Source organism: Talpa occidentalis, unplaced genomic scaffold (genome assembly GCF_014898055.3).
Source record: "Talpa occidentalis isolate TD23 unplaced genomic scaffold, MPIMG_talOcc4v2.1 talOcc4.14, whole genome shotgun sequence".
Classification (NCBI taxonomy): domain Eukaryota; kingdom Metazoa; phylum Chordata; class Mammalia; order Eulipotyphla; family Talpidae; genus Talpa; species Talpa occidentalis.
Genome location: NW_023601433.1, coordinates 11,005,098 through 11,031,130, shown reverse-complemented (window position 1 = coordinate 11,031,130; position 26,033 = coordinate 11,005,098). Strand labels below are relative to the sequence as shown.

Here is a 26,033-nt window from a genome sequence, read left to right as displayed (position 1 = left end):
CTCAAGGAGGGCTTGGGAGGTATGTGAGCCAAGGATGTCCAGGAATGGGAGTCCCAGAATCTAGAGCTCAGCAGAAAGTTTCTTGAACACAACTCAGATTTAAAGACGCCTCAGAGAATTTGACAAAAGCAGAGAGACTCTCAAAGGAGCTACTACAATGTGGACGGATTATAAAGGAAGAATGGGTAGAAATTCAAGCGCGGATCAAATTGTCATTTGCACAGTAAGTTTCAAGTCTCACACTTTTTGAATGTAGGATGACTGGAGGTTCTTTGCCAAAAGAATCAGTATTCAGGCAGGAGAGCTTCTCCATGATTCTCTGTCCATTGCTTCTCTATGGTCATTGTCCAAAAGTAAATAAGGGGCCTCCCTGGTGGTGCAAGGGGTTGAATGCAGCGCTATGAAGCTGTCTGTAGCCTAAGCGGTGTGGGTTCTATTCCCGGCCAGAGAGAAACCCACATGGCACAGCAGACCTCTCCTGACTCGCCCGCTGCTCCCCTCAGCAGTGTATTTCTGTCAATCTGCCTGTTCTGTTCCCCACTCTGTCTCTGGTGAATCCTCTTACCTCCCACACCTCTGGCCTGTACCCCAGTTCTTGTATGCATAAATAAATAAATCTTTGAAAAAAAAAACAAAAGTAAATAAAAGAGGACCATGGGCATATTGGAGTTGCCACTGTCAAGACAGACATGTGGGTGACACACACCTGCTAGATGTGTGGCTCTCAGCCAGCCTGGTCCTTGAGTTCTGGGCATCGTTCTCTTGACTTTCTATCTTCCTGCTCTCCGTGCCCGGCCCCCCGCCCCCCGCCTCTGTGCTCTTCCTCACTCTCTCCCTTTTATCCTCAGCTCTCTGAATCTAAATACTTCAATACATTGATTTTATGATTAGGTCCTCAAAGTAGAAAGATTTCAGATATCTAAGTTCACGATGGTGAGAGATTTGTTTTTGTTCCTCCCACCCTCGTCCCATGTCACCAAATAAGTCCAACTGGATGCTGGAGCCTGGGGGGTGGGATGCAAAGGACGAGCCTTGGGTGGTCAGCACACTTCTTCCTTTCCCAAAGCCCAACCCCAAGCCAATTCCACAAAACATTGGGGTGACAGAGCATGCTCACTCTTTGGAAGGAGGGGGTTCATAGGAAGAGAGCAGAAAAAGGCTATTCTAGAAGAAGCAGCGAATCCCCAGCTGACCTCCATAGAGACCCTTATTCACAGCTGGAAGAATTCTAACTAACCAGACTGCAGGCAGAGGCTGGTTCCCAGGAGAGCTCAGAGACCCAGTGGGATCTGTTTAAGAAGGAAAGGGCCCTGAGAACACCTGGTGCCTGCACATGGCTGGAGCTGGGAATGACCAAGTTTGACTCTTGTTTTTGTAATACATTTTGCATACGTCTACCCTTGTTCATTTGTGTTTTGCCTGGAGGTTATTTGGACTTGAAATACTGATCGTTCGTTCGTCCATACAGAACCCTTGATATGCTTTGTGAAATTGATTTTTTCCTTTCATCTCTGATCCTCACTTTCATTCTGCCCTCTGCACATCAGAGATACCTATTTGAATGATAATTTATGTGTTTGAATATATATTTCTGAATAATAAACAGCATTGTTTCATATACTTTTAAAAAGTATTTTAAGTTTGTAAGAATTTTTTTGGAAAAAGATTTATTTATTTACGCATACAAGAACTGGGGTACAGACCAGAGGTGTAGGGGGGTGAGAGGATTCACCAGAGACAGAGTGGGGAACAGAACAGGCAGATCGACCAAAATACACTGCTGAGGGGAGCAGCAGGCAAGTCAGGAGAGGTCTGCTGCGCCATGTGGGTAGCTCCCTGGCCGGGCATCGAACTCGTGCTGCAGTGGCTGTGGATAGCTTCAAACGTTGTGTCTTAACGCCTTGTACCACCAGGGAGGCCCCTAAGGAGGCCCCAAGTTTGTATAAACTTGGATATGTCTCACCCCGTTTCTTACTTTTCTCCATTTAGCAATGCTCCCCAGAACACACTTACCACACGTGCCTGGTAGTGATGCACAGTCAGCTGGCCCCAGCTCCCGGCTCCCATGTGGCACTGCCAGGAACATCCTCAGGCAGCATGCCACTTTCCAAGCTAACGGAGACCTGCATTGTAAGACAGGAAATATACAAGTCAGAGGTTGAAGGTCTGATATTTGTTACAGCTGCTGAGATCTGACCGGTGTTACTAATACCTCATGTTGTTCAGTGTTGCTACATAAGAGAGTAAATTATCCTTGGCCAGAATCAGCTCTTCTGAGCTTTCCAAATCAGCAGTACCAAACCTTGCCAGCAGATGGCGGGCCTCGTACACATCTGCGCTCCATATCCAAGCATGTAAGTTACATTCCAGGCTCTCCCAACAGTTACTTTTGCCTTTAGCAGAATTGTTGAAAACTTTACTACTTCTTTGCTTCCTGATTCTACACAGTGAAGTAGTCACTGGAACTTGCCTGACCGAACTGCGGGGTTTTCATTCAATCACTTTGCTCTTGTTTCTTCTTTAAAGTGTGACTATTTTGCCCAGACCCATGTGCTTTAGGAAGTCACCGGGCTTTGGTTTTGTGCATCTGTAGTTACACTCACAACCACAAGGGCCTTTTCTTTTGCCAGGTCTGAGAGCTGGAAGGCCAGGCTAATTGCTCAGGCAACGCTTGTGGGATTTGTTTCTCTTAAAAGGGGATCTTTGGTGCATCCTCTTCCTCCCTCTGCCTCGCCTTTTATGGTACCCATCAGGCCAGACCAGTTCTTTTCTCCTTCAGCTGACAGATAAGCAAGCAAGGGTGACTCATGCCCTGTGTCTCCCATTCCTGGCTGAGCCTGTGCCTTCTACCTATCTCCCTGCCCCAGAGCCACTTCATCCACTAACTTGCTTATTAATGGTGGAGAGTGAATCCAAACCTTTTTGTGGGCAGTTGTGGCTTTATTTTAAAAAATCACTAACAAAAATGGGTAAACGTTTCCCTAGTGCTAAATGATTTTCTATCCTGGGTACTGATTGACAGGTCCCCAGCGACAGATGGTATCTTTATACACACACAGGCACACACCATGGTGATATGTATACACACACACACACACACACACACACAGAGCTCTCTGTGACCTTTGGTGTCTTCTGCAGCCCCCAGTGAGCCTGGCCACGCAGAATGAGCTCTCAAATGTGTCTGTGATATAAACACTCCTTAGCACATCAGGCCATCTTCCAGGTATTTCTAAGAACGGGAGGTGTGTTGCTGATGGGGTGGCCTTTGGAGTCAATCAGCGTGCACTTAGCCTTCCCAGCCGTCAGAAGAAGGCAGGCCTGGTGCGTTCCTGTCCTGTCCAGGTGGGAACAATAGGCCGGCAGGGGGTTGCTGTGATGACTAAATGGACCCCACATTCGGGCATGGGGTACATGGTAGACCCTTTTTTAAAAAGCAGTCATATCATTACCACCCAGTGGAGCATTTTCCTGTCTGCAGTTCCATTCCAGACACGAGTTGATGTTTAAGTGCGTGCTTATATCGTAGGCTCAGAGTCCATACTTAGGGCTGCTCTGTATCCTTTCCTCTGACTAGAGAGTGCTAAGCATTTTATTTTTTTGTCATTGCTCTCATGAACCACCCAGGCTAAAACATCATCTCCTATGCTTATTTTTTAAAACTTGAAATTTGTTTCTTTGTCTCACTTTCTCTTGATCTGTCATAGTCATGAGATTTGGAAAGTAATTTTAATGCAAGATTTCCAGACAGGAAAGGAAATGGGGAAAGTTTCTCCCTCAGCCAACCCTTCCTGGGGAGGGGTAGAGAAAACCAGGGCCAGTGGGACATCGTGCGTGTGTGTGTGCGTGCGTGCGTGCGTGTGTGTGTGTGTGTGTGTATGGCTGTCCCCCCCTTGTTGAGGTTGTGGGACTGCACTTAGCACATGCTTCTCCAGAAAGCACACCCGGTGGCTTTTACCAAGAATTTTTGAAACTTCAGTAATAATAGCCTTTGCTTTTATAGCTTACAATCCACCCTAAATTGGTCCAACCCATTATCTCCAAATTAAACTGTTGATTTCTGGATTCAGGTTTATTTTATGTTTTAGTTTATTCTAACACCTGCAGGTCCTTAATGTCTGCTCATGTAGATGTGTTTATTTTTCTTTTTATAGATTTCTTTTTATTTATGCATACAAGAGTTGGGGTCTAGGTCAGAGGTGTGGGGGGTGAGAGGATTCACTGGAGACAGAGCGGGGAACAGAACAGGCAGACTGACTGAAATACACTGCTGAGGGGAGCAGCGGGCAAGACAGGAGAGGACTGCTGTGCCATGTGGGTCAGCTCCCAGGCTGGGGATCGAACTCATGCTGCAGTGGCTGGTGATAGCTTGACAGCGCTGAGACTTAACCCCTGCACCACTCGGGAGCCGTAGATGTGTTTCTTTAGAGTCACTCTCTCTGCACTATGTGCTGTGCATAAAGACCCTGAGAAATGCTCATGTGTTCCAAGTCCTGCTTGTCCTGTTCCTGCTCCCGGGAAATGCCCTGCTCTCCTCCTGAAGGGGTGTTTCCCCTGTCCGTTCCTCCATGGCGCCATGTGCCTGGGATGCTTTATGCCTAGTTATCAAAGAAGGAAATCATTTGATTGTGATTTGTTTTTGTTTTGCTTTTTTTAATAAATTAATTTTTTTACATCGTTGTTCATTTTAAAAAAATATTTGCTACCCCCCCACCCCCTCAGGTGTAGTCCCCGTAGAGTTTCCTTCCCCAAGGCACCCGTGCACTATCACCTCAGTCCCCTGTGCTCCTCCCTCCCTCCCTCTGATTCCTCTCCCTCCTCCTCCCCTGCAGGATGTCTCTGATTTATAATTGTCCATTTTTGCTTTGTTGAGTTTTGTCCTGTTATTATTATTTTACACTGATGTCTTATTGGGTTCCCCTATATTCCTGCTATAAGTGAAACTATCCGATATTTTTCTTTTTCCTTCTGGCTTATTTTACTGAGCATAATTCCTTCTAGCTCCATCCACGTTGCTGCAAATGGCATGAGTTTATCTTTTTTAATTGCTGAATAATATTCCATTGTGTATATATGCCACATCTTCTTGATCCAGTCATCTATTTTTGGGCATTTGGGTTGTTTCCAGGTTTTACCTATTGTAAATAGTGCTACAATAATGCTTTGCTTTGTTTTTGACTCTCTTCCTATTCACTATCCCAGTGACTGAAGAGATGCTCTTGACTTACACAAAATGCAATCTAAAAAAAATAGTTGTCTTAAATCTGGGGAAATAGAAAATCACATGACACAGGTGATTTTATTTACTTTTCCACTTTCTATTTCTTTATTCCCCTAAAGCTTTATTTTTGTCTTTCCCTTTCTAACCCTCTATCCTCATAATACACATTCCCTTTAAACAACTGCAAATAATTATTCTGCCGGCCTGCCTTCCATGTCTGTCCCCGTCACAGTTTCTAAAACTCATCTGAAATGAGTGTCTTGTCATGTGCGCTATGGAACTACTGTAGGTATGTTTTAATTTAATGCAAAATGCTTTAGTTTAAATTGTGGACCTGCCCAATTAATATACTGCCACATTCTGTTGTTCAAAATTCTCTGTCTGGGGTGTCTGCTAATGTTCCACAAACAGGATTTCCTAGAAGGAAACCTCCAAGTGTTCCCGGCAGGTAGATAGAAATAGAAACGGGAAAATGTTGCTCTCTCAAACATTACATATGAGCAAATGGAGACAGACAAGATTACCTGAAATTGGCTGATGCTTTAAGTGAGTTAGAGATGGAGGTAAGACTATAATTGAGTTATTTCCTGATATAGTGCCCCCTCAATTCCTTTTTTATTAAATATATCATGAAGCTAAAGTAATTTTATTTTCTATTTTCTTTCCTTTTATGTGAATAGTGGACTCTCATTGAGCTCCACAAGCCTCATTGTGGGTTGCATTAGCTTGACTGCCTCCACTCCGGGCTGTGCTGTTAGTTCCAGGCCCTGGAATTGCTGGCAACAGCGACTTCAAAGGGTAAGGGGTGGAAAGTGCCCTGTACACAGTAAACAATAGTGTTGTATCTGTTCATCTTTTAAAATATCCCAGGCTTATAAAAGTATAGATATTGCGTGTAAATACCAGTGTACACAATACCAAGTCTACAATGCAGAACATTTCACATAAATGGTAGCCTGTTATGTGTTCTTCCCAAGCCTGCTTTCTTCTCCACACATTACCAGCCATGATTATCCTGAAGTTGGTATTTTTCATTCCCCTGAATGTGTCTGTGTCTTGCCATAACAACACAGTATAATTTTCATATTTGAAAGCTTGATATGTCTGTATCTTTGTGAAACTGGCTTAAAAAAAAGATTTATTTATTTATTTATGCATACAAGAACTGTGGGGGGTGAGAGGATTCACCAGAGACAGAGTGGGGAGCAGAACGGGCAGACTGATCTGACGCTGCTGAGGGGAGCAGTGGGTGAGACAGGAGAGGTCTGCTGGCCATGTGGGTAACTACCTGGCCGGGGATTGAACTCATGCTACAGAGCTTGCAGATAGCTTCATAGTGCTATGCTTAACCCCTTGTGCCACCAGGGAGGCCCTGAAGCTGGCTTTTTAAAGACTTTGCTGTTCAGTCCCATATAAGCCACAAGTTGGGAGGGCAAGGAGTTAAGAGGCTTGATTCTATGTAGGTATTTGATGCCAACCTGGATGGCATGGTCTCCTTTGCCAAGCACTTGTGGGCACCTTACCTGTTTCTCACAAGCACCGGTTTGGACCCCAGTGATTAGATTGGGAAGCCAGGGTCCAGAGGAGTTTTGTTCTTGCTGGAGGCTGTGTATCCGGAGATATACAACCTGCTCCTGCTGTGCACTTGGGATGATGACCCTTCCTCTCATCCTGGTCTTGTCTAGACAGTCTCTGAGAGTCAGGTAGTGGGAGGATGATTTTTTAATACCTGAAAAGGTGGCATGATGCTAACTCAGAGTGCTAGGCTGTTCTCTGGGCTGAGAGTGCTATTAGATACCTACAAGTTGCCCTTGGTGTCCACCATTACAAACCCCCAGATACTTTTCTTGCATGTTCCATTTCGGGAAAGTAAGAATTGTTGACATAATGAATTAGCACGTGCCTTGTCTGCTTTTCTATTTCTTCTCATTTGTGAGCTTGATCACTAAGCTTTGAATATTGCTGCCTTTTAAAGCTTTTGCCCATCTGAAGTCATCTTGGCTTTTTTTTTTTTTTTTTTTGGCTTTTTTACTCTTCCATGACTATTAGCTGCTTTGGAGACAAGGGACCTATTCTTTCCTTCCTTGGCACACTGCATCATTTATGAATGCAAGAAAGGAAGATGAATACTTTTTTCCTCTGCTCAAATATCTATGGCGCTGTTCAGGATAAATTAGATGGGGAAAAAAATCTGAAATATGTGACTTTCTTTAGATTCTAGACCAGAGATGATTAAACTTTTTCGGTTAAGGTCCAGACAGTAAGTATTTTATGCCCTGTGGGCTATGTGGTACCTATTGGCCTCTCCTCTACCCTACCTTTGCAAGTCACCAGAGGATGTGGCAGTGTGCCAATAAACTTTATTATTTACAAAGATTGACAGTGAGTAGATTTGGCCCCTAGGCCAAAGTTTGCTGACCCCTGTTTTCAATTTAATCTGTGCCTACCAGAAATCTCTTCTTTGGCTAAGTGGTTTATTACCAACCATATGTTTCAAAGTCTCTATCACCAGAGATACAAGCAGGTTTTCTCTTCGAAAATAAAATATGATACTTACAAAGCTAAGCATTACCCACTGCCTTCTAAGCTAAATAAGAATCAGAAGGCCAATCCGGTATTACTAGGTCCCCTATTAATTTTTCCCTTTCCAAGATTAGAGTTGATGTGAGCTACAACTCTACTTGGTCTAGAAGCATATCTATCCCTGACCTCTCCTCTGTGTTTTAGACCTTTTTTAAAAAAACAATAATAGAAGGTATTCCAGTTCATAACCTACTTAGTGAGAATTTTATTTCATTATGGCCATCTGAACCACAGATCTGAAAAGTACCTTTACCTCTATCAGTCAATCCCTTTGATATTTATTGTAGCGCAATGACTGTCAAAAATATCCAATGATTGAGTTGAAAACAAGGTCCATGTTTTGTGATCTCTTAGTTGTTTTCTCGTGTAATGTCTCAATTTTACCCATGGATAATTTGAGAATTGTAAGGCCTTTTTGTAATAAAGATTCTGGGGTGGAGGGAAAAAGGAAGGATTGCCCCCAAACCTGTTTAGAGCCAGTGGTTTTCATAGACACAAGTGGAAGAGCAGCTCTGGTAATGACCAGCTTTGTTATTTGCAAATGACAATTTATGAATTTTGTACACGACATTTTTCTACACAAGAAAAAACTTCTCATAATCCTAGCAAATATTTTGGAGTAAAATCAATAGAGTTTTAATAGAAGAAAATTTTAAAAACTTAGAAAACATAAATAAGAAAAATAAAATCACTCACACTCATAACTGTCACTAACATTTTAGGGGCCAGCTTTTAGATATCTCTTTACATATGTGTGTGTGTACATCAGATATAAAATATTCACATGCATGCGGTGTTATGTGAAGTATTTTTGTAATCTGCCCTTTTCATTGAAAAATATATAGTGAGCAGGGCCTCCCTCGTGGCGCAGGTGGTAGAGCGCCGCATTGTGAAGCTGTCCGCAGACTCTTCAGTGTGGGTTCGATCCCAGCCAGCCGGCGAGAATCCTACATGGTGCAGCAGACCTCTCCTGTCTCGCCCGCTGCTTCCCTCAGCAGTGCATTTCAGTCAGTCTACCTGTTCTGTTCCCCGCTCTGTCTCTGGTGAATCCTCTCACCCTCCCGCGCATCTGGTCTGTACTCTGATTCTTGTATAAATAAATAAATCTTTAAAAAAAGAAAAGAAAAGAAAAAATATATAGTGAGCATACTTTTTTTGATAAATATGGATCAACATTAACTTTAATAGCTATGTGACATTCTGAAGTAAGGATTATCACCTACTTGGACAATCACCTATTGTATTTTAAGTGCTTTTGTACTTTTCCACTATTTTAAAGAATACTTAGGTAAACTTTCATATATATATATATATATATATATATATATATATATACTCATCTCCTTTTCCTGCCAGATTATCTCTCTTTTTTTTTTTTTTGATTTTTTTTTTTTAAGATTTATTTATTTATTTATTTATTTAAGCACTGGGTACAGTCAGAAGCGTGGGAGGGTGAGAGAATTCACCAGAGCGGGGAGCAGAACAGGCAGACTGACGAAATACACTGCTGAGGGGAGCAGTGGGCGGCAGGAGAGGTCTGCGCGCCATGTGGGACCCTCACCCGGCAGCCAGGGATCGAACCAGTGCTGCGGGCAGCTTCGCAACCCAGCGCTCAACCGCTGCGCCACCGGGCAGGCCCCAGGTTATCTCTTTAAGATAAAATGCTAAAGTATAATTGGCAGAAATATGTATGTGTATATATATGTTTAACTTTGATATAGAGAAGCTTATGCCCAAATTATATTCTTCTAAACAGTTAATGAGAGTGCTTTACACCCTCCTTAAATGCTGGAAAATGGAAATGGTGAATTTGAACCTTCCTGCTTATTCCGGAATCCATCTTCATGACCACTGTGTCCCACTGCCGTTGGAGAAAAGGAAGACTTAGCTGACTAGGAAACAAACCTGAACAACCGCTAGACTGCCTATATTTGTAGTATTTTTTATTTTAATTATTTTCAAAATAATCTCTTTGATATTTTTAGGGTGTATCAAGGTCAGAAGAAATCAAAAGAAGCTCTCCCCCTTTACCAAGAGGCTTTAGAATATATTGAGATGAGTAAAGGAGAAAGAAGTCTTGAGTGTGTACCGGTATTGAGGGAATTAGCTGGCGTAGAGCAAGCCCTGGGATTTCACGATGCAGCCATCAACCACCAATTACAGGTAAGCTGCAACATCCTGGCCCTCAAACCTGTTTAGAGCCAGCGGTTTTCATAGACACAAGTGGAAGAGCAGCTCTGGTAATATCCAACTTTGTTATTTGCAAATAATAATTTATTTGCAATAACAGTAACAATAACAATTATTTGCAAATAATAATTTGGGTGAAGAGAACACTTGGCCTGGGATAGATGTTCAACACACATCTTCATAGAGAGGCTCCAGTGGGTGCAGATCCCACACCCAGACTCCATAGAGTCAACTTTTCTCATAGCTTCATAAGTTTTGATATCCCACATACTGTTTCTTTATCCTTTTAGAATCTATCTATTTAGAACTTATGTTATTCAATTGATCAGGGTTATTTTCTATGACAAAAGTCTATCCCTGAAGTCACTTAGAGTCATCTGTTACCTGCAGTTCTATGTTTTCATGATTAGATTCTTCTGTGAGTTTGTCCATCAGGACTCTCCAAACAGAACCTATTATATATAGCATCTATACATAGAGAAAGAAAGGTTTATTTTGGGAGTTGGCTCACACAAATGTGAGGACTGACAACCTCAAAACCCATAGGGTAGGCCGGTTCCAACACAGTGGACAGATGGGGAGCGGTGGAGTAGAGAGACCAGTAAGAGGGCTCTTGAAGTAGCCAAGGTTGAAGGTGATGGTGACTATTTGTGCATGTACAGAGAGGAACAGGTGTGGCTGGGCAGTGGAGAGGCGGTGAGTCTGAAATGCCCATAAGGTGTATGAATGGACATGACAGCTAGGCAACTAGATAATCAGGACCAGATCTCAGAAAATAGGTCAGAAGTTCTCTATTTATCCATAGTAATTGTCTTGGGAGAGGATGATGTCACCTAGGGAGAGTTTTATGGAGTGAGAAGAGTATTATGATGGTCTTGAGGAACTTGAGTGTTCATTGGTCAAGTATCCTGGCAAAGGAAACAGAAAAATTTGCCAGAAAGACAGGAGGAAAAGTAAAAGAAAAAGATGCTCTATCGTTTGATACCTTTAGTTGTTATGGAGGACATAGAGTTGTTGCGAGGATGAATGAGTTAATATTCGTAATGTGTGTTAACAGCAACTGACCTATGGTGCTACATACGATGTTTTTTAATTTTCCCCTTTTCCTTGCCTCTCTTCTCCTTTCTATCTTTTTCCCTTTTTCTTTCATTGATGACTTTGTGGTAGGAAATGTTAGGTCAATAATGAGTAGAGAAACCAGATTGTACAGTAAGTGAAATATGGAGAAACAGAAGCTTTTTTAAATGCCTTTTTTTTTTTAAGATTTATTTATTTGTTTGTTTGTTTGTTTATTTATACAAGCACTGGGTACAGTCAGAAGCTCGGGAGGGTGAGAGAATTCACCAGAGACAGAGCGGAGAGCAGAACAGGCAGACTGACGAAATACACTGCTGAGGGGAGCAGCGGGCGGCAGGAGAGGTCTGCGCGCCATGTGGGACCCTCGCTGGCGGCCAGGGATTGAACCAGTGCTGCAGAGGCTGCAGGCAGCTTCGCAACCCAGCGCTTAACCGCTGCGCCACCAGGGAGGCCCTTTAAATGCTTTTAAGCTTTCAACCTTTCCTTTACATCATTACATTTGAATTTTGAATAAGTCAGATTTCTCTATCTTCAGGTTATCGAAGAAGTTTATTCAGTTTTATAATACTAGTAAAGTTTGAGAAATTACTTGTTTATTTTTGAAGATAATAAATATTAGAGAGTGCTTAACTATATTCTTACCTGTTATTTTTAAAGAGAGAGCTTGGTGAAGTCAAAATAGCGTTAAATTTGAAATCACAAAAGAGTTCAGACTCTTCCATTTACCAGCTGTTTAATTACACAAGTCATTTAACCTCTCAAAAAAAAAAAAGAAATCTACAAAAGACCTTATCCACTTCACAAAACTGCTCAAAGTTTCAAAATGCTTTGAGAACTATTAGGCATATTGCCAGTTTAAGCTACTTTTATTTATTAGCAATAATTACTAAACATTTATCAAGGTTTTCCTTTTCTTTAGGAACTTTACCTAAAATAGAGAATGGTACAGTGTGGCCACCGCTCTCCCAGGGATCGTGTGCCTCAAAGCCATTTATTAAGTACACACAAAGAAAAGGGGTTTTGTTATTTCTCCTCTTATTTTTCACTCTTCATTCTTTTGGAGTGAGAGAAACGCCCAGAGAGAAAAGATCTTTTATTTTCTGTAGAATGTAGAAAAGTTCCAAAGTATTTTAGGAACCAACCCATTAAAGCGAGAAAAATAAAGCAAGCCCCGTAGGGTGGCCCACAGGGAAGGCAGCAGACCAAGGGGCTGATGAAAAGGCTGTCGCCCATCCAGCCCCTGGCAGCAGGGGTCTGCAAGAAACCACGCAAACATAATTGTTCCTGAAACTCCTCATGGCAGATTTTGGCAATAGGACCTTATTTTCCTGTCCAAAAAAATAAAATAAAATAAAATCACAGGATTTCATGTCTGTGAGTGAGAGTATGTTTGTGGGTGTATATAAATTAGCTCTGCACTAGCTTGGATGCTTTTTCACATCTCTGACACTTGAATTGCATATTTCTGTTTTCAGTTTTCAGGGCAGCTATGCCGCATTTAAGGAAGTTTAATTTGCAGAGTATAATGAAATCATTTAATTTGTCAGTTACTCTAACAAAGACTATAGACTGAAAATCTGGCTTCAGGTTTCTGCTCTGGGTGAGTTACTGGCCCAGCAGATGCCTGCTAGGTACTCCCATGAGGCTCCTGGCAGGTACAGATTCCTCAGCACACATTCAGGGTGGCTCTTGTTATAGCTTCACTTGTGATAGTCAGACAATGCTATTTTTTATTTATTTTTTAAAAAGATTTACTTATTTATGCATACAAGAACTTGGGTACAGGCCAGAGATGCAGGGGGTGAGCGTATTCACCAGAGACAGAGTGGGGAACAGAACAAGCTGGCTGACTGAAATGCACTGCTGAGGGGAGCAGCAGATGAGACAGGAGAGGTCTGGTGTGCCATGTGGGTGGTTTCTTGGCGGCCACAAGGCCGAACCCGCGCTGTAGAGGCTGCGGATAGCCTCATAGTGCTGTGCTTTACCCCTTGCACCACCAGGGAGGCCCCAATGCTATTTTTAATTGAGAAACTTCCAGAAATACTAGTTGTTTTTGTTTACAATTAGAAGAGATGTAGAATGCAATTATGATTTTATTAATACTAAACATCTTCAAAGAATGACATAAGACTTAATTCAAGTGCCATGCTGCTCCTTTTCGTTAGCAACTATTTTTAATAAAAAATGCTAATGCTCATTATTAAAAAAAAATATCAAGCCATGCAGAAAAGTACAATGAAGTGGGTGTCAAGTCATCCCAAGCCTCCCCTCCCATAAGTAGCCTGTCCTCGTTGAGCGTCTTTCCTGTTTCTGTGCAGATGGGTTTGGAAGGACAGAGAGAGGAGAGAAAGAGGAGAAACACTGATGCATTTGACAGCACAAAAATGAAAAACTGCTCTGTGACAACAGAGTGTCAAAAAATAAATGTCAATGAGGGGAAAATATAGAGAGTTCTTATAAAATTGAAATGTAAAAGAAGGCAATAGACATGTGGACAAAAAACAGGAACAGAGCTTTACAGAAGAGGAAATCCAATAAGATCTGTATAAAATCATTTCACTCCAATGAAAGAAACGCATTTAAACCAAGGAAATGCCATTTTTGACCTACTCATGAGCAAAATAAAAATGTTAGATGAGGCTCCTTGATGGCCCAGGCTCAAGGAAGCCAGCCTCCATGTGCGCTGTCAGTAGGAGTGGGGATGGACACCCCTCTGGGAGAAAGCAGTTGCTACCCCTTTTCTAGTTTTATAATGCACCAACCCTTTGACCAGCAGTTTCACAGCTGGGAACTTACCTAACAGATGTATGTGCACAAGTGTGCAAAGATGTATAGCAGCAGTGTTGTTGGCAACAACAAAAAATTAGAAATAGGGCCTCCCAGGTGGCACAGGGGTTAAAGTCTCAGCACTATCAAGCTGTCGCCAGCCACTGAGACATGAGTTAGGTCCCCAGCCAGGGAGCTGACCCACATGGCACAGCAGACCTCTCCTGTCTCGCCCGCTGCTCCCCTCAGCAGTGTATTTCAGTACATCTGCCAGTTCTGCTCCCCACTCTCTCTCTGGTGAATCCTTTTACCCCACCCCGCACCTCTGGCCTGGACCCCAGTTCTTGTATAAATAAATAAAAATAAATCTTTAAAAAAAATAGAAATAGCCTTAAAATTTATCAATGGGAAAATTACAGTATGTCCATCCATGTGACAGACTCACAGGAGCCACTAGTGACAAAGAGATGGGTATGATGCCCTCCCATGAGAGATTGCCAAGGGTACTATTCATTTTAAAAAGCCAGATGAAGACCAGAATGTTAACAACCAGATATCAGACTAGAAAATATTTTGCATGCGGTTTGGAATCACAGGGCATATTTCAAATCTCTGTTCAGCCATTGACCTTCTATGTGACCTTTCGGCAGTTGTTTCATCTAATTTCCCCATCAGTGAATTGGGCTTTTAATCATTGTTGGGGGTCACTCTGAGATGGAGCTTGTGCCTATAATTCATTTGGCCCCGCAAGGAGGCTAAATGCACCGAAGGAGCTGTTGAATCACCCTCTGTGTCTTTCTGGTGCTGGCCCTCAGCTTTGCAAAGAGACCCTGGCCATGCTAGTTGAAGACTTCTATTGTCTTTCTCCCCGCCTCCCCACCAGTTCTGTTCTTCAGGGCAAGTAGACTGCATTCAAATTCACAAAAGTTCCTAGAGCTGCTTGTATGCTTTTCCCGTGTGGAGGGACAGGCTTCCCTCTGAGTCAGTGACCCCCTAATATCTACCAAATGGGAAGCAGTCAAACCCCATATTCAGAAATGGGGTCCACACTCAGAATCCTCCCTGTATTATAAGTTGCATATAGGATCTACCCGCACAAATTGAAGCATCCTTTTTGCTAGTCATCAGCTTTTCTCTTCGAGAACTATCACATATTTTATAACCCCAAGGGGACACTGACTAGGTCAGCGCCCCCCAGCAGACTGTGTCTGTTGACAGCTAGATGGTGCTGAGGAACCCATGGTTCCCCAGAAATGCATGGGGGACTCACGGGGAAGTGATGCTCTGTACCGTGGCAGGGCTTGAGGTGGCTGATTTTGTGAATAGGGTTGCAACGTGGGATAGGAAAGGTTTGTTTTTGTTTTCTTTTTAAGTTAATACAACATGCTGGCAGCTCAAGAGATTGAGGAGTATTAAACCCTCCGCTTCAGCTTCAATATGACAGTTGATAAACATATCACCACAAGATATTGAAAACAACAAGGCGGGAGGAAAAATAGGAGCCGGGAGAGATGAATGGATCAGGGGAGTGGGGCTGGGCGCCCTCCACAGATCCCCAGGGGGCCCCTGACCCAGGCTGTTGCACAAAGCCAGGAGGGCCAAGCCCGGCTGCTATGGGTCTGTTAACACCAACAACTGGGCCTTAAATGCTCTGGGACACATAGAACGGAGAGATCTACATATAGAACGGAGAGATCTACATCCTCTTAGCACACAAAGCGTTGTACCAGATCTGCATCCTCTTAGCACACAAAGCATTGTTCGGGAAGGGTGAACAGGGGTTTCCTTAGCTATTTGCTGGCTGTGTCGGCTTCCTTGGCACTTGCTCCCTAAGGAGCCTCCAGCTCCCCTTGCTTCTCAATCTGCATGGCCCCAGCCCTCAGGGTCCATGGAAGGCCTTACAGGGGCAGTTGGGTGGGAGCAAATGGGTGGGCTTCCAGGCCCCCTCCGCCTGCTTCAGGTGAGAGCATCTCCACTCTTACTGTTCCAGGGCAGGCGAGGGGCACCCCAGACCCCCCAAACCTGCCTGCTCTAAATAGGTTCTGCCATCTGCCGCATCAACACACAAAACATGAGACTTTAATGGGAAGGAACTTTAATACAATTAGTAAACAATACAGGAAAGGCAAAGAATATAGTTTCTAAATCAAGCACCCAAAGTTCCCCGTCCCCTCGTGGGTAAAAGTCCACCCAAGTGGGATTGGCCCAGAGCAAGGCCTGAAAGCTGCCACAGGTCTAAAGCACCTTCCAGTGGGGACCCACATAAAAGGATCAGAAACAACCAGACCAGTCTGGAAGGAAAAGAGCAAAATCAAAATCAAGACAAAAACTGCCATTGTCACCTCCCCACGGGTCTCACCCACATCTGTGTCACCCTGTCCGCAACCAAAAGGCAAGCGCACTTTCTTCACGTGTCTCTCTGCTCCATGTGCCTCCTCCAGGTCTCCTTCTGGCTCCATCCTGCTTCCTTCCTTCCTCAGTCTTCTTCTGCAGGTTTGTCTTCTCTCCCTAGCTCCACCCTCCTTTGAGTGGGGCAGGAAACCTAGAACTTCCCCTTTCCTGGGGACCACCCTGCTACAAGCCCACCAGATCCTGAAGGGCCAAGGTGCCAGATGGGTCATCTGCTGGCTATTTTAGTCTGCCATCAGCTCCTCTGCCTCCCTCACAGCTCTGCCCTGGGCCCCAAATGCTGAGTCTTAAGTCTAGTGTTCATGAGCCCTTTGCCAGCTGGTTGGGATACACCCAGACTTGACTTTGGCAGGAGAGAGAGGACGGGGTATACCTCAGCCAGTCCCTGCCAGGTCCCTGCAAGTGGGCTGTGTACCTCTACAGAAAGTCACAGCCCCTGTCCTACTATTCCCATTTCTAGTTCCAGCCAATGCTGCCCCCCTCCCTAGCATGCCCACTGTGGTGAAAGCTATGGCCTTGAGGTCTCTCTCCTTGCACTTCCTCTGAGTGAAGTATAGTTGGATGGAGCTTTTCCTCAATTAACCCCTTACACTGTGTCATCTGTTTCTTGCCTGATAGGTGCAGGCCAACCTCATCGATACTGAAATCACTGAAAATGGCAATGGGAGCAGGGGTGGATAGGCGGTTTAGTAAGCCAGGTCCTAAAACCTGGTAAGGGGCAGTGTCTGTAAGTTGAAAAGGATCAAATTCCACCCTTGTATTTAGAATTCATCTGTGAACTCCTTTGAGGCCAAACCCCTGCCTGATTTTTTTTGTGAATTCCTAGTGTTGGCACAATATCTGGCATGTAAAAGCATCTACAAATGAGGATGAATTGAATTGAATATTATTGAATTAAATTAAACTGAATTGAATTTTACTGAATAAATGAAATGCTAATCTTGCACATTTTAAACATCTTGGGTTCCCTTTTACACTGCCCACATTGCCCCCCTTTCCTCCCCAGCATATGGTTTTAAGAAGCTTCATGAACATCAAATAATAAATTAAATCAGGGATTGAGTTTCTGAAGTACATAATGAATAATAAATGTTTGCTTATATTAGCATCTCTCGCGAAAAAAAGAAGTTGAGGTTATGAAGAGTTTGTGATAAATTCAGATCCCTTAAGCTTTTAAGGTCCACTTTCTTGCTATTGTAAGCTTTTTTGCCCTTGGAAAACTTCCCACCTCCAAGGCAAACAGCAACTTACACAACTTTCAGAACATGTAGTGATTCATTTGAAATATATTTTGATAGACATGTCTTTTGTGTTGCCTTATATTGTCATGTTGAGTGAAAAAAAATCTTTTTAAATATGAATTTGATTTTTAATCCATCTAAATTCCTGTGTTTTGAAAGTCACTGTAACAATGAGTTAAATCTTGCCATCACAGGGGGCTCCTCTTTAATAGTGAATTGTAGGGCCTCCCTGGTGGCACAAGGGGTTAAGACAACCTATGAATCTGTCCACAGCCTCTGCAGCACAAGTTCGATCCCTGCCAGCCAGGGAGCAACCCACATGGCGCAGCAGACCTCTCCTGTCTGGCCTGCTGCTCCCCTCAGCAGCGTATTCCAGTCAATCTGCCTGTTCTGTTCACCATTCTGTCTCTGGTGAATCCTCTCACCACCCCCACACACACCTCTGGCCTGTACCCCAGTTCTTGTATGCATAAATAAATAAATCTTTTAAAAAAAAATAGTGGATTGTAGAGAGAGCTGACCTCCAAAGTAAAGATAATTCAATTTGCATTTGGGGTGGAGCTGGCTTTTATACTCTCTCTTCCTTTCCCCAAACACTTAACATGGGATAGTTTCACTCTCTTTCTGGGGTGTCTGTTGCCTTTTCTTCCATATATAGCTGACCCTTGAACAACTCAGGGGTTGGGGTGCTCACTTCTACCTAGTCGAAAATCTACATATACCTTTCGACTCTCCAAAATAACCTGACTAATAACCTGACCTGAAGCTTAATGGTTAATCAACAGCCAAACATGTATTTTGCACATTTTGCTTTATAGACTGTTTTCTCACAATAAAGTAATCTAAAAAAAAAGGAAAGGTGGTAAAGAAAATCATAAGAGAAAATACATTTACAGCACTGGATGGTATTTCTAGGTACTACAAGTTTACTTTGTTTACAAGATGAATTATCATTTCCTATATCACCACTGCCTTACATGATACAAAACACACAATGTTCTATGTATTACTAACACTAGATATCATATGAAAAGATAACGTGGAAAAAGAAATTCATATTTACTTACAGATACAATGATTGGTGCATTAAAAATATTTATTGAAAAAACAATCCAAAAATCAGAGGAGCCTCACAGTTCAAATGTATGTTGTTCAAGCATCAATTGTACTTGCGCCTCAGAGTACCCATTAACTGAAAAGCATTTCCTTCTTTCAGGCTGAATCAAAAATAATGACTAGTGTGGGGGTCATCCAAACTGTTTACTCAATTTATTTAATCCTGTAATTAGAAAAAGTAGTTTTAAGTCAAAAGATAGTGTTAGCATTTATGAATAAGAAATACTCATTATTCTGGCACATCAATAAAAGTTATTTCCAGGAATCTTGATTTGGAATGGCCCCAGTAATGGGAAGTCTAGAGCTACTATCTCAGCTGATTTTAACATAGAACATTAACATATGAAATGTGTTCAGCTGGTCATCAGAAGAGCAAATCTCTGTCATTCTTATAGTCTCACTGCTGGGTTGGGACTAGAAGGTTCTAGAGGTCTAACTATCTCCAAGCCAGCTCCCACAGATTAGTCATAGCTCCTGGAGACTGGATGAATCAGGGTGCTTTGGGGAGTATGTTGGCATCAATTAGTGATGTCTGCCATGGATCAGGGTGGGAAGAACGGAGCATTCGTGACATGGTAGGAAAAGCAGAATTTGATGTTGAAGTATCAAGGTCAGAGCCTTCTCTTCATGCCTTACTAGCTGTAAGATAGCCTGGATAGATTCCCCATTCAGCAACCTCAGTTTTCTCATCTGCAAAATGAGGATAATAAAAAATTGTGACAGAAATTAAAATTGGTGTCACAAATGAAAAAGAATTAAAACACAGCTTAACCATTTGTGACAACATGAATGGACCTTGGGGGTGTCATGCTAAGTGAAAAAAGTCAGAAAGAGATAGACAGATTCTGTATGAGCTAACATTGGTGGACTCTAAAGAAAATAATGCAAAACAAAAAACTCATGGAAAAAGAGGTAGGATTTGGGGTTACCAGAGGCTAGAGTTTGAGGGTAGGGGAATTGGGTGAAGGGGTGCACCCTTCCAGTTATATGATTAATAAGTGGATGTTAACGACACTTACTGTGGTGATCATTTGTGGTATGAATGTCAAGTCATTGTGCGGATCACTGCAAATTACAGAGCTGTGTGTCAATTATATCTCAGTAAAACTGCAAAACAGCAGGTGCAGCCAACATCGTAGCTGTAGGTATGTTTTCCCCATTGCATCCTAAACTTTCTCTCCTTTCAACTCAGGGTTTTTTAGTTTATCTGTCCCTCTTTTGGGGCAGTTGATTGTGCAAGATCTGCCATCTCGTCCTCATGCCCTGTATGACCTCGCCGTGTATCGTTCGGTCCTGCCCACACCTTCTAGCCTTTGCCTTTCCCATAACCAGCAATCCATAGTGCATAGTGTCTGTTATCAGATGAATGTAAACACATACTAATGGCATTTTTAAAACTCCAAATGTTGACAAGCACATGTGTCACTTTATCTTTTTATTCAAAGGGCTGAAATTTGCATTTCATCATGTGATAGGAGTATTATTACTTTTTGTTCATAGGACCATTAGGATTTTTCTTCTTAAAGGATTTTAAGATATGTTTTAAAAAGGGAACTGAGCTGTTTTCCATGTGCAGGTAGCTCCTGTGGGCCAGTGCAGAGGGTGCAGGCAAAGGGGCCTGGTGCATCAGGTAGAGGAAGGAGTTTGGATTTCTGAGGGTGAGGCTGCTGACACTGGGGCCTGGGTAGGTCCCCCATTCTAGGCTGGCCAGAGGACAGGGTTGCTGGGATTGCTCTTCCTTTGCATGGCACCCACATTTCTTGGTCCATCGCTGCGTCCTTGAGATCTCCCCCTCCTATGCTGACACTGCACTCTCGCAGCGGAGACTTTGAGATTATTTACTAGGTGACAGGCCCAGGCCACAGCACCGAGCCATCTGGACTCAGTGCCCAGTGCTTTCTCTCCACGGCACAATGCTTTTGAAACCCAGCGCTCCCAAGAGTGATTACGCTGCCACATAAATCATATTGTCCAGCTTGCTAGAAAGTTCTGGGGCTTTCTGCTTATCACTGCAAAAACAGTTAGTTCACTGTAGCTGCTGCTAAGCCCATAAACAAACATGTTTCTTCTCTCTGTGGTGACAGGCGCATCACATCGTCCTGAGCAGAAACCCCTCTCAAGAGGAGGCTGGGGGCTCCGCCCACTCTGTCGCCCGCACTGCTGTGGCTTCTGGGAACCCTGAGCACCATGGTGAGAGTCTTCTGTGGGAGACAGCCCTGCCTGCTCCCTTCGGCATCAGGGTCAGCACACAGCTGCCTTGGGGAGGGTAAAGAGTTGTGACAGGGTCCTGGGGGGGCCTGTGTGGCTTTATCTGGTCTCCTGAGGCTGTACCCCTCTGGGATTTCCCAGAGCCCTTGGTTTCTAGAGCCTTCTTGTAATCTTTCATTTTCAAATACAGCCAATCTCCATCCAAACATAGCGACCGAGAGCACCACAGCCTCCCCGGTGGCTTACAGAGAAATCTGCTCTGCTTTCAAAGGTGATCTATTTTTAAAGATTGTTGTGGAGCTTTTGTGGCAACAGATCTGGCCGGTTGGAACATGGCCTCCAGCTCCCACAGGGCGGTGCTTTCCATCAGGATGAAATCACAGTTTCAGGATTTCAAAAGGAAGTTGCCATTTACGACTCATCTGGTTTTTCTTAGACCCACCGACTAAGTAGGGCTTCGAGCTGTGGGGATTCTTGAATTCACATCCTGGGCTCGGAGCATCTGGTACCCTTCTACTGAGGGAGAACACACACTCTGGTGACTGTGTGGTGGTTGGTAGACTATTTAGATACCATGTAAGTCATCAAGAAGCCCTAGAAGTGCATTCCAAAATGTCAGATAAAAATATTTTGTTTTCTATTAAAGTAAGGTCCAATGTGTCAGCAAGAATGAAATTGGTAGCTGGAGATGATTTAGGGCTGAGAAGTTGAACTAAGACAGGGAGACTGGGGGTGGGAGACACAAAGGGGATGCCTGTTTGAGTAGCTGGTGTGCAGAACCCTCCGGGCCAAGCAGGGCCTCCAGGGAGGATATAGGAAAGGGATGCTGGTGTTTCTCTGTCTGTCCTCTTGCAGAGCCCTCATTCTGCTCCCCTGGAACAGTTTTAGTGCCTTTCCAGAGCTGGAGGACCTTGTCTAAGGATAGAGAGAAAAGGAGAACTTTCTAATCTTCACTCCATAGAATATTCTACACATGACAGCTTCAAAACCTTCACACAGTCAACATTTCGCCCGTCTTGTTGATGCCTGAAATCCCTTTTATAGGGGAAAAGAAACTTCCATTTCACAACTATTAATAAACACTAAAAGTGCAAATGCATGTTTGATAAAAACCACTAAGCAAGCAGGAGTCACAAATTTAAATGCCTCTAGGAGCCAAGCAAGGTGAATGAAAGCAGACAGTTATTAGAAAGCAGTAGCAGCAGCAAGCATAATTATAAATGGCAGCTAACTGTTGGCTATAGTATGAGAGAGACAATATGGAGTAGTGAGGATTGTGGCAAGCTGGAGAAGCCTCTATCCTTGGAAGGGAGCAGCCGCTACTCAGCTCCAGCCCATTGCCCTCACATGGAAGGCAGTCTTATATTAACAGAGCCTCTGCTTTCCCAAGAGAAGGCAGAAATCTGGATTTTTGGGTAAAATCAGTTTGCAATTGATGGTAACTCATTCACATGTGTTTCAGGCTCTGAATGAGACCAGATGAGTGTGCGGGCTGGATCCATGCCTCCTAACAGGGGGAGCATGTCCTTTTTTTTTTTTTTCTGAAGGATCATTGGAGAGAACAATTTCTCAATGTTTGCTCAATGCCCATTGAAGGCATTGCGCTCTGCAGACAAAACGCCCCCGGCCAGGAAGCCAGTGTGTCAGGCTCCATGCTAAAGTGAATCCTTGAGTCTGTGCCTTCTTCGCATTCCTTATGCAAACAAACTGCCCTAGAAGTCGTGAAGGATTGTGATTGCGTCAGGACTCCCAATCCAGGCTCCTGGAATGTTCCTAACCTGTGCATGGCCAGCCTCCCAGAGCAGCCATAGACAAACTTGGTATTAACAGCTCTCCCAGCCCTGCTCAGTGCTCGGGGCATTGGCCTTGTGTTTATAACTCTTCTTCTAAAAGATATTAAAATCAGAGGGACTGAAGCCAAGTACATTTCAGTGTAAACCTTTGAGCGGCAGAGCCCGCTGAGCACAGGCGGCCTTGTTTGGAAGTGGCCTCATCTGGGCCTGGGCTACGGCGGGCCCTGGGACTCTGCAGGGCCTGGAGAGGGCAGAGCGCAGCCTCCAGAGCAGGGATGGGATCCCTGATGAGTGCACCGGCCTGGAGCAGGGCGCATTCCTGAAATGTAATTCCCTATGCACAAATATGTATCTCTCCCTCTCCCCACACTTTGCACTTAGCTGTGAAGCATGTGAGAACCTGAAGCTAGGTGCTCTACCTCACAGAAGCTTCCCCTTTCTTTAACAGGTGATCTTCCCTTTGCTCAGCTCTTCCTCCTGTGACCTGCCTTCTCTACGTGCCCCCATGCTGTCCCTGCCTCCCCTCCCCCAGCCCACTCCCTGGTCTCTGGGTCACTGTCACTCCTGGGGTTCTTGTGTCCCTGAGAGACCGGCAGTCAGACAGCCCCTGGCGGACACACACCCAACTCCAGGGGGCTCCTGAGAGGTAACGTGGACCCCTGGAAGCCACCACAGTCAGGCCCCCTTCCTCTTCCCTCCTTAACTGCCTCTGTCGCCGCCCTTGCTGGAGCTCCAACCCAAGGCCTTCAGGTGAGGCCTTGGAAAGTGAGTGTGAGCCACCGTGGGCTGTGCACACCCACTTCCCTCCCTCCTTATACTTCCCCTCTCCATGCTCCTTCCTCCTCTGGCTTCACAGCACCTCCTGAGCTCTGTGGCTCTGAGAGACCCTTCCTCAGCCCTGGCTCAGGGCCCACATCTTACCACAAGATGCCCAGCCAGCCCGAGATGGGCCTGCCTCTGAGCTCCCAGGCAGAGGGCAGCTTCCATGCCTGCTCTGTGCTGCCCAGGCCCAGTGAAGGGGGGAGCTGCCGTGAGTGCCGTGGGTTGGATGGAGAAACAAAGGGGAGCCTCTCACTGTTTCTCTTTACTCGTTAGGATGGTGAACCCCTCTCAGAAACCACTAGAAGGTACTTAGAGCACAACCCATCTAGAGGATTAGTCATTCTCCAATCCACAGTCATTCTCCAAGTTAGACACAAAGCAAGCCCTAGACAGGCCAGGCACTGCCTGCTTACCACACTCTGGAACTAGGGAGCAAGGACACTGTGGTGCCCTGTCCCCAGAGCTCCAGGGGGCTGGGGAGCCCCAGAGGATAGGCAGGTTGGAGACCCTTGGAGCCACAGAGGAGTAGAAGGGGGGGCCCTCTTCCTTACTCCAAGCCCATGCTGGACTCTTGCCAGAAGGACAACCTGCTTCAGAGTTGAAACCTCATCAAACTTTTCCTATAAACCACCCTCCAGCTCTGTTAATGGGAACTATGTCTGTGGCTGCACCCCTCTCCTAGGAAGCATGAGGTACATATGCTCAGTGATGTCTCATAAAAGCCACTTTCATGAGGCTCCAGTTTTTTACTCTTGTCTTCAGAACTTCTCAGAAAAGCATGTTATTCATACTCTGACTTGGCTTCAAGAAGGATTTCTAGGGCAGCTGTTGGGAAGTGCATGTTCTTTACCAGACAAGTAACTGGGACAATACTCTGGACTGCGACCACCACTGAGTGGCCCCAGTGGAACTGAGTGATGGGGCTGGGTTTCTTGTCAGCTGCCTGGCATTGAGAATGTTCAAGGTAACTGAACCCCTGATCAGGCCGATGGTACCAGGCACTGGCATCATATACTCTCCCCCAAGAGCCTCACCCAGCCAGCTGCCATCTTGGTTTCCTCAGCTACTGAACCAAACCTGCCCAGAGACAGCCATGCACTTCCTGGGCCCACGTGACTGTGAGCAGCTCGTTCATTCATGCCCAGAAGCCATGACCAGGCCCTGTGAAGTGTTCCTCCTAAAGAGGGCCTTCTATGTGGACCACTAGGGGCCCCACAGAGAGGAGAGACACTGTCCTGCGCTTCCTATGTTCTCAGGCATCCTTGGTGGGCCCCCAGGCCGGCAAGTGGCCTTGCAGAGCCGGTGGCAGCCCCCCAGCAGGGTCTAAATGAGTTCAATCTGTTTGTTTACTGGGTAATAGCACTCCTCTTGGTTAACACCAAGCTAGTTTTTGAGACTTTCCATTTTCAAATTCCCCGGGGTCCTTAATGCTTTCGCAGTTAGTACAGACTATTTCCCAAGAATGTTACAAAAGATAATTGTCACATTCAACATGCCGGCCTCCCTCTTAATGAAAGCTGGCCTCGCTGCTCCAACTGGCCTTAGGACGGCCTCAAGAAAATGAGCCCGGGGTTACTGGAATTTATTTTAATTAAAAACCTCCTGACCTCCAGTGTGCCAAATCGTAACCCCACATTCCTCTGGCTCTTTGAATGAAGCCTTGTTTTCTGTTGCCTGCCTGTGAACAGTCTGATGGGACCGCCAGGAGAGATTAAGCCTCCATGCCCACCCGGTCAGCCAGCCTGCACCTTCTGCTGGAGGGAGCATGGGAGAAGATTGATGGCCTTGGAACACCTGTGCCCTAGGGCTCAGATTTACAAGCTAAGTCACACTCCTGTACTTTAGAAAGTGACCTCATCTTCTGCCCAGGCCTCCAGCATCAGATTGCAGAAGATTCTAGAAGAGATTTTCAAAGTTAGGGATGGCCATGTGTGAGAGCACCGAAACGGCACCAGCTTAGGGCACCAGCTCAGGCAACAAGGCCCACGCCGGGAGGTCGCGTCCCATGCCAGGGACTGTGACCTCTGGCCCTCTGGATCCTGGTCCCGGATGGACCTTCCAGGGCATGGCTCTTCCAGAAGAACAAAGCCTGTTTATCAGGGTGGCTATCCTTAGCTGTAGTAATAGGCCAAATTTTCTCTCATCTCGAAGATTAATTATGATTAATTGGGGGGAATTTTAAGGTCGGAGAAATAAGTCAGGATCTTAAAACAAAGGCACTTTCCTGTATCCCAGGTGGAGGTAAAAGTGGTTTCAGGTTGACAGACTGGGAAGACGCCCTGAGCATCTAGGCTCTAGGCTGTGTTCCCAGGCTCTAGGCTGTTCTCACATGCAAGGGTCCTGAGGAGCAGTAATGGATGCCTGACGGTCAACGTGTCCGTAACGACAGCCGTCACCCCGCTTTGACTAGAGACCCTCCAGGACTCTGAAATGGAGGAAGGGGAGCAGTGATGTTAGGAGGCTAATGCAAGGGGGCAGATTTCCAGCAGCCCCTCCCACTTTGCTGCCGCAAGCTAGGCTCCCTTGTCAGAGGCCATGTCACCTTCTTCCTCCCCTACCTTCCTCCTTCACTTCCAAAGAGCCAGGTGTGCTACCAGCATCCTTTTT

General features: G+C 44.8%; 1 protein-coding gene across 4 annotated transcripts in view; it reads left to right on the top strand.

Annotated features, from left to right (window-relative positions):
- Positions 1-26,033, top strand: part of TTC23 (tetratricopeptide repeat domain 23) — a 61,845-nt gene that overhangs the window by 12,827 nt on the left and 22,985 nt on the right. For all 4 annotated transcript variants that reach the window (XM_037510057.2, XM_037510055.2, XM_037510058.2 and 1 more), the window contains exons 5-7: positions 98-223; positions 9,790-9,967; positions 20,688-20,793. In XM_037510057.2, the coding sequence (XP_037365954.1) occupies positions 98-223; positions 9,790-9,967; positions 20,688-20,793 (410 nt within the window). The remainder of the gene's footprint in view (positions 1-97; positions 224-9,789; positions 9,968-20,687; positions 20,794-26,033) is intronic.